We start from the raw sequence: 9,212 nt of genomic DNA, 5'->3' as shown, positions 1-9,212 counted from the left end.
GTTTATGGATTACATTTCCTTAGCAAAGGTATAATTGATGTTTGTTTTTTTTTAAATTTAAAGAGTTCTAACTTGAAAATTTTTGTACTCTATTGTTTTTTTGGAATGTGATAAGAGGTGGCACATGCCAAACTATGAGCATGCCACATCCCATCTAGGATGGATGGGTAAAAATGAGATTTTATTGCCACTTTTGTGATTATCTGAGCACCTATTCAAATGTTTTATTTCATATGTAGGTAATTTTGTGAAATTTTGGTACTCTACTGTTCTTTCGAAATGTGATAAGAGGTGGCACATGCCAAACTACGAGCATGCCACATCCCATCGAGGATGGATGGGTCAAAATGGGAACTTATTGCCACTTTTGTGGATACATGAGCACATATTCAAATGTTTTATTTCATATGTATGTAGTTTGGTGAAATTGGTCTTTTATTTGTAAACAAACAAAAGATATGGCTATCCACCCACTTTGACAAAGATAGAGATGGTGGTAGCAGAGATCTTTTGAAAAACTTTCAAGGGTAAGGCACAATTTAGGTTGCAGTCAATTGACAAGTTGAGCTCTCCATTGACGAGTTGAGCTCTCCAAAGTTTTATGGTGGTCTTAATATATTGAACATCTATTCTCACTTATTTGGCTAGAAAAACTTCTTTGTTGCTTGAATTTGTGTAATAAATTCAGCCTTGCAACCTTGTGTCAAGATAAACGCTACCGCTTTAGGAAATTGGTATATTAAACATTGGAAAGTTGTTTTCAATTCTTTGAGTGTAAAATTAATGGTGGTTGTTTTTGCACAAAGCTTATTCTCTCTTTGGAGGTTAATTTTGGTTCAATTGAAATGGATGATGGCCATTCAGGCAAACAAAACTTGTTAATTCCATGTGTCTTGAAGGTAATCATTGGAGCAAGATGTTTGATTTGCCTCTTGCTTTGCAGGAACCAAGAAGAGAGAGAGAGAGAGAGTGTGTGTGTGTGTGTGGTGGGGGGGGGGGGGGGGGTGTGTGTAAGGGCATGGGTTTTGTAGCTATCATGCCTCCCATATGAGGGTTCACCACTGAGTATAGGAAATCACATGTAGAGTGGATGAGGGAGAGGGGAATCACATGTACAGTGGAAATCAGGCAGAGCTCAGAGTCTATGGCATAGCTTCAAAGTCCATACCCTTAGGGGAGGGGTGGTTCAGAGGGATGATAAAAGAGGCATACATTTGATACATGGTGTCTTGGATGATCGTTTTTGTGCTGCCTCTCGTCATTACAATCTGGGCATGCGGCATGCACTCAGGCCTTTTTGGAAGAAAATCTACGATTTTCTCATGCTTTTTACCTGTTCCTCCGCCGCTTGATTCTCAGTCCAGGTTAGCTAGTTGGAGTCTGTAACATTCTTTACCTCTGTTTTAGGCATAATTCTTCCTTCTGCTTGGGTAAAGGATCGTGCTCATTACATCCGGCCGGCACATGACTAAGTCTTCGATTATATGGTGGAGGAAAATCTTACGTTGCATCTGGAACTGTAAATTGCCGCTTGAAATCGAGGCTTTTCTTCTGGAGATGCCTACTGGGTATATTACCACTTCAGCTTGTCAAAGATGCACTGCTCTTTGGAACAATCCCTCACATTTGTATGCTTGCATCCTTCAGCTCGCAAATTTCGGGATAGATTGTCTGCTTATTTGAGAGCAAGATTCCCTTCTACTACAGTCTACAGGTGGTAAACAGGTAAACGCTGTTGGTCGTTTGTGATATACCTACAGCACTTAAGAGGTTCTTGTCACTGCTTGGCTTGGTTCAACCATCTTAGAGACAGTAAATCATATAATCTTTATTGACATTGCAGTTGATCTTTTTAGCCTTTTCAAAAGATTGCTTTCAACTCCTTGATATTGATGATCATTATCAATACTTTCTTTTTGCAGTCCTTTTGATAGGGTTTGTGTTCTTCCTGGACATATTCTCTTTGTACATTGTGTGTTCTCCCAATGTTTCTGACACATACCAAAATGTGGTGCGCATCCGGCAGCATCCCGCAGACAATCTTGCCTCCTAGAAGCTCAAATGCAAGTAAATGTTTGCTTTGGTAAGAGCATTCTTGGACCCCTCTTATCTCCTAGAAGCTCAAATGCAAGTAAATCTTTGATTTGGCAAATTTGTTTTTCGTTTGTGTCATTGAAATGCATCCATTGGCCTTTCTCTGCTCTCTTGCAAGGGGGCATGCAGGCTCCTTTACCTGCAGCCACACTCCAGGGCCTCATTACTGCTGTACGGCATTGCAAACAGAGGAAGGACCTTGCTCAAGCCTCTCGATTGCTTTCGTACTTGCAGCAGCAGCACCTGCAGAATCATCCCGACCTTGGCAACTACCTTGTCACCATGCTCGTCGACTGTGGGATGCTGCCAGATGCACACGGCATTTTCGACGTTCTTGTGAACCCATCTGAGCACTCTTGGACCTCTCTTATCTCAGGTCTTTTTCTTTTTACCCCAGAAAATGTGTGGCTAGTTATATTACTCAGAAGAATTTCACAAAGAAGAGCTTAGGACTTCTCTTATATCTATGTTTTTCCTCTTTTTTTTGGCGAAAAAAGGTGCGGTCAATTATATTATTCAGGTTACTCAGAGGAATTTTATTATGTTTTACAAAGTACACATGCTTAACAGTCTATCTGAAAATCAGAAATCATATTATCTCAGGTTACATCGACAATGGGGATTTTCAACATGCCTTCCACTTGTACGGCAGAATGCAGCAGGAGACCTCCATTCAGCCCACCAGATTCACATATCTGGCACTGCTTAATGCATGCTCCAGGCTGCAGGATGTCAAATGTGGTCGTCAGATCCATGTTGAATTAGTCTTAAGGGGTTTGGAAAGTGAACTCCAGGTGGCCAGTACACTAGTGGATACGTATATCAAATGTGACTTGCTTGAGGAAGCGCGCCTATTGTTTGACAAGCTTTCCATTAGAGATGCAATCTCCTGGACAGCGTTGATTACAGGATATGCTGAACGTGGACTCACTAAAGAAGCAGAAACATGTTTGCAACAGATGCAGCAAGATGGCATAGCACCTGATCCCTTCATGTTTGTTTGCAGCTTGAAAGCTTGTGTCTCTGCAGAAGCTCTAGAAACAGGTTTAGAGCTGCATACAGATATAGTCTCTAAGGGACTAGAAATGGAGCTTTATGTGGGCAGTGCATTGGTGGATCTGTATGCCAAACATGGACTTCTCCTAGAAGCTCAATATGCTTTTCACAAGTTGCCAGTTCGGAATGCAGTCTGTTGGACTGTACTGATTGATGGGTATGCTGAAAATGGGTTCAGTGAGGAAGCGCAGAGATCCTTTGTGCAAATGCAGCAGGAAGGCTTATGTCCTGATTCTGTCACATTTGTTTCTACCTTGAAAGCTTGCAGTAGTGCAGGAGCTCTAGATGCAGGCCAAGAGTTACATGCTGCATTGGTCAAACAGGGCCTAGAGAGAGAGCTTGCTGTGAGAACCACTCTGATTGATATGTACATCAAAAGTGGCTCACTATTAGAAGCATGCCATGTGTTTAATTGGCTACCAGTACGAAATACAGTCTCCTGGAACACACTGATTTTAGGATTTGTTGACCATGGACGCACTGAAGTGGTGAGAAGCTTTTACCAACAAATGCAGCTTGAAGGTTTGTCTCCTGATTCTGCAACATTCATTTGCAGCTTGAAAGCTTGCAGTTCAAGAGATGTGGAAACAGGCCAGGAATTGCATGCTGAAATCACTAAACGGGGATTTGAAAGAGAGCTCCATCTAGGTAACACACTAGTGGACATGTACTCAAAGTGTGGCACATGTGCAGATGCTTGCCATGTGTTTCATGGTCTGCCAGCTCGAAATACAGTCTCATGGGATGTGTTGATAGCAGGATATGCTGAACATGGTCATGTAGAGGAAGCCTGGAAGTGTTTGCATGAGATGCAGTTACAGGGAGTATCTCCTGACTTTGTGACGTTCATTTTCAGCTTGAAAGCTTGTATCATGGGAGCAAGTTTGGAAGCAGGCCAAGAACTACATACTGAGATAACCAAAAGGGGACTGGAAAGAGAGCTTTATGTGGGCAATACTTTGGTAGATATGTACTCAAAATTTGCCTTGCTTGTGGAAGCTTGCCGAGTGTTTGATGAGCTGCCAGTTCAAGATACAATCACATGGGCTGCATTGATTGCAGGATATGCAAAACATGGTAGTGATGAAGAGTTGCTGGATTGTTTTTGTGAAATGCAGTTGAAAGGTGTATCTGCAAAGACTATCGCATACATTTGGAGTTTAAGGGCTTGTGGCAACATTGGAGTCCTGGATACAGGGCAGAAAATACATGCTGATGTAACTATGAAGGGATTGGAAAGAGAGCTTCCTATTGGAAACACACTGGTGAGTATGTATGCCAAATGCAACTCACATGTGGAAGCACATAAAGTATTTGGTGAGCTGCTGGTTTCTGATGGAGTCACTTGGGCTGCACTGGTTGCTGGCTATGCTTCTGTACATGCACTTGGTGAAGAAGTCATTCACAGTTTCCAAACAGTGCAATCTGAGGGCATGATTTTTGTTAGCAGCTTGATAGCTTGTGGGAACGTATGTGCTTTAGATTCAGGCAAGGAAATTCATACTGAATTAACAAAGAGGGGATTTGAAAGAGAGCCTGATGTCGGCAACATGCTAATAGACATGTATGCTAAATGTGGCTCTCTTGCTGAAGCATGCCAAGTGTTTGATGGGCTGCAAGTTTGCAATGCAGTCTCGTGGAATATGCTCATCTCAGGGTATGCTGAACATGGGCTTGATGATGAGGTGCTAAACTGTTACCGAAAGATGCAGCTGAAAGGGGTGTCTGCAGACTATGCCACATTTGTCTGCAGTTTAATGGCTTGTGGTAGTAGAAGGGCTCTAAGATTAGGTCAAGAAATACATGCTGAGTTAACCCTAAAAGGTTTTGAGAGAGAGCTCCATATAAGCAACAAACTTGTGGATATGTACATGAAATGTGGCTTGCTTGCAGAAGCATGCCAGGTCTTTACCAGGTTGCCAGTTCGAGATGCATTCCTGTGGAACTCCTTGATTGCAGGATACATTGAACATGGGTTTAATGAGAAAGTAGGTATGTGTTTTCAGGATATGCAATGCGAGGGCATATCTCCAGATTCTGTTACACTGTTGTGCAACTTGAAAGCTTGTAGCGCTATAGGAACATTGGAAACTGGCTGTGAAGTTCATGCTGAAATCGTCAAGAGAGGTTTTGAAAGAGAGATTGATATAGGCAGCACGTTGGTGGATATGTACACCAAATGTGGCTTCCTAGCAGACGCACGCCATTTGTTCAATCAGTTACCGGTTCGTGATGTAGTCTCATGGGCTGTTCTGATTGCCGGATTTTCTGGATATGGGCTTGCTAAAGATGTGGAAGAATGCATGTTACAGATGCAGCTAGAAGGTGTGCCTTTGGACGCTATAACGTGTATTTCCAGCTTGAAGGCTTGTGGAACCACGGGGCATTTGGGAACTGGTGAGAACATACACAATGAAATTCTTAAACTGGGTTTGGAAGAAGATACCAACTTAAGCAGCACTTTAGTTAATATGTACACGAAATGTGGCCGGTTTTTAGAAGCACACAAAGTTTTTGATGTACTGCCAGTTCAAGATACGCTCTTGTGGAATTCACTGATTTCAGGATATGCTGAATATGGCCTTGATGTAGAAGTACTGAATTGTTTTAAACAGATGCAGCTTAAGGAGGTGCCAATTGATGCTATCACGAGCATTATCTGCTTGAAAGCATGTGGTAGAGTAGGAGTGTTAGAAACAGGCCACAAACTAGATTCTGAGATAAGGAAATTAGGATTGGAAAAAGATCCAAGTGTGGGCAATATTCTGATAGATATGTATGGTAGATGTGGTTCATTTGTTGATGCATGTGAAGTCTTTGACAAGCTGCCTATAAGAGATGCTGTATCATGGACATCATTATTAAAGGCATATAGTGACAACCATGAAGGTAACAAGGCTGTGCTTTGCTTCAACGACATGCTAAATCAGGGGGTGGAACCAGATGTGGTCACATTTACATGTCTTCTTGCCGCATGCAGCCATGCCAGCTTGGTAGAAAAGGGGGAGGAGTATTTCGGGATGATGATAGAGAGACATGATATCAAACCATCATCAGATCACTATGCTTGCATGGTTGACCTATATGCAAGATCAGGAAAGTTGTACGAGGCAGAGAGATTTATTGCAGCCATGCAGTGTCCTCCATCCAGCGAAATCTTAATGGCTCTGCTCAGTGCTTGTAAAGTCTATGGGAGGGTAGATGTGGGAGAACGATGTTTTCAAGAGCTTTTGCAAATGGATCTTGAAGATGCTTCTGCATACTTGCTAATGGCAGACATGTATACAGCTGCTGGGAGGTGGACGGATGCAGAAAGGATGGAGCAAATGAGGCAGTATGCAGAGGCAAGAAAGAAGCCTGGTGTTGCCTCAGTCAAGGTCATGGAGAAGCTGCATGACTTTGTTGTAGCTGGAAAAGTAAGGATGGATGTATTAGAATTCTTAGGCTTTTTGAGCTTACAATCAAGGGATAAGGGTTATGTTCCAAATATTGATTTGATTTTAAGACCTAGTTTTTTCCAAGAAAAGGAAGCCTTTTGAACCAAGTCTGTAGATACATATTCCTTTTGTTCAATATGCCACAAGGATGCCTTTCTCTCTTCTGACTTAGTAAGCACAAACTAGATCAAAGTAAAAATAGGATCAAATAGGCCAGTGTCTAAGTTTCTCTAATAATACGGGTTTAATGCAGTATAGTTTACGACTGGCTTTAAGCCAGGCAGATTCTGTGACCATCTGCAGGCAGATGGTGCAACCAGCAGGCTGGCAGGGAAGTGAACCTCAATACTGCCACTTCCTGTGGGTTGATTACAGACGGAAGCAGTCAGATTAGCTTGGCAGACCTGGGCAGGCTACAGTTGCAGACCATCGAGCAGCAGGTTGTCATAACTTCTTTCAACATGGCTAAGAAAAAATAGCTTTTGTATGCAAACTGAATGCCACCTTATGTGCGTACGTGCACATATGCAGGCATGCATGAATGTGTATTTGTTTGTGGTCTAGTGCACACACACACACACACACACACACACACACACACACACACGTGTGTGTGTGTTGGGGCGGGGGGGTGGTTTTGGAAGTTGGCATGCACAGGAGACCAAATATCTGCACTCTCCCTCAGCCCGACTTGAATCCAGCACCTCAAGTTAGCAGATTGTATATGTCATGGGTTAGAGCTGTGTTTTAGTGGGCATTTCACATGTTACAGCAGAGTGTGCTGAGGCTGGCCGCCCTGATTTTGGGCACCAGTTCTCAGCTGGCTGACTGGTTTTTTGGGTGCCCATCTTGGGCTCTCTGACTGGTCCTCCAGTTTGGTATTCTTTCTGACTATTTACAGGCAGGTTCCCTCAGTTATTCACTTAAGTCGCATCATGGTGGAGAGAGAGACTATGCCCGCTGCTGGTGACTTGGTGCCCAAGCCTTGTACTGTCTTGTGCCTTGATGTATGGATTCCATTTCCCGAGCATATTCTGCTCGAGTTCTTTTGTTCTTTGCAGTGTTCTTCTTTCTTCTTGTATCTGTGCAGTCTACCACAGCAGTTTCTCTTGCTTCTCATCCATGACACACAGACAGGCTTTGTCCAGGATAGGAGCATCCTGGACAATGTATTCACCTTCTTTGAGGCGACAAAGTGGGCTCAGCACAGTGGGCAGAGACTGGCCGTATTACTCTTGGATTTTGAGAAAGCTTATGACAGGGTGGACTGGGACTTCCTAGAGGGCACCATGGTGAGGTTGGGTTTCCCTCAGGCTTGGATTTGCGGGGTCTCCGCACTTTACAAATTGGCCACCAGTAGGGTTCTCATTGGTGGTAGGCATGGGGAGGAGTTTCGGTTGGAGAGATCGGTACGGCAGGGCTGCCCCCTAGCTCCGAACCTGCTCCTTCTCTTTGCGGAGGTGATGTCGTGTTTCCTCAGGTCACGGGTAAGCGGACTATGCGGCCTCTGACTACCAGTGAGAGAGGAGACTGAGTTGTTAGACTCAGAGTATGCAGATGACACAACACTCTACATAGAGGACAATAAGATAATGCTGAGAGAGTGAGGATGGCTCTTGAGGTGTTTTGTCTTGCTGCGGGAGCGAAAATCAACTGGCGAAAGTACGTTGGTTTCCTCACATACCCGGACTCTAGCACGGAGTGGGGCATCACCTGGGATTTAGATAGGTGAGCAGAGGGCAGACCGTCTGGTACCTAGGGTTCCAGGTGGGACTCGACATCACGCCCGGCCAACAGTTTCTTCCTGTCCTTGATTCTATTCTGAGGAAGCTGACCTATTGGAGTACGGCTCGCCTCTCACTAGCCGGCCGAGCCCTAGTGGTTAACCAGGTCCTAGCGACGGCCTGGTACATCGCCTTGTGTTGGTACTTTTCCTCTTCTTGCGTAGTGCAGCTTCGCCGCCTAGTGCAGAATTTCCTTTGGTTAGGGTCAGATGGCTCCAGGGATTCCAGGGCCAAGGTGGCATGGGCGACCATTATACGGCATCGGTCAGAGGGAGGGCTTGGGATCATAGACCCAGAGTATCAGAGTATGGCCCTCTTGGGCAAGCTAGTTGTCCACGGCCTCACACCAAGCGGGCAGACTTGGAAGGTTTAATTGCAGGAGGGTCTTCAGGATTGTAGACCGAGGCTTGGCGGTGAGTGGAGACCATCCCTAAGATGGATCTTCATGTCAGCCGAGATCCCCCCCCCCCCCCCCCCCCGGGATCACCTTTCCTACGCAGCTTACTCTGCGTGTGGCAGGGCTTACGTAAGGCTCTAATCCAGAGGCCCCCAGGATGCTAGGAGGAGATAGACTGTTAGCCAGTGATTTGGAACCCCCAAGTCAAAGATCGGGATGGGGCACAGATTGGCGAGCGCCTCCCTATCCAGTGGGCTGGTTAGGAGGCTGGTCCGGCTCGTACCATTAGGACATGGTGGGAGGTATACAGGATGGCGGACGAGGAGGTGCTGTAGCGAGTATTAGACTGCTAGAGAGAAGTGGAGTTGAGGAGAAGGGAGATAGACACAACAATATCTTTGGAGTGGCTTGCTTCCCCGTTATGAGAGCTGATAGAGCTCGAGG

General features: G+C 44.8%; 1 protein-coding gene across 2 annotated transcripts; it reads left to right on the top strand.

The window, feature by feature from the left end:
* Positions 1-1,029: 1,029 nt before the first annotated feature.
* On the top strand, positions 1,030-6,748 carry LOC148035147 (pentatricopeptide repeat-containing protein At3g09040, mitochondrial-like). 2 transcript variants are annotated; one of them, XM_087680116.1, is made up of 5 exons: positions 1,030-1,364; positions 1,437-1,725; positions 1,923-2,083; positions 2,213-2,470; positions 2,698-6,748. In XM_087680116.1, exons 3-5 carry the CDS (start codon positions 2,062-2,064, stop codon positions 6,687-6,689), a joined length of 4,272 nt encoding a protein of 1,423 aa, XP_087536242.1. In that variant the 5' UTR covers positions 1,030-1,364; positions 1,437-1,725; positions 1,923-2,061; the 3' UTR covers positions 6,690-6,748. The 2 variants fall into 2 exon arrangements, with proteins under 2 accessions (XP_087536242.1, XP_087536243.1); XM_087680117.1 differs by having other exon boundaries at positions 1,030-1,568; positions 1,648-1,725.
* The last annotated feature ends 2,464 nt before the right edge of the window (positions 6,749-9,212 follow it).

This window comes from Lygodium microphyllum, chromosome 6 (assembly GCF_053477565.2).
Source record: "Lygodium microphyllum isolate KBCC chromosome 6, Lygodium_microphyllum_v1.1.10, whole genome shotgun sequence".
Classification (NCBI taxonomy): Eukaryota; Viridiplantae; Streptophyta; class Polypodiopsida; order Schizaeales; family Lygodiaceae; genus Lygodium; species Lygodium microphyllum.
This window is presented reverse-complemented; position numbering and strand designations above follow the sequence as displayed.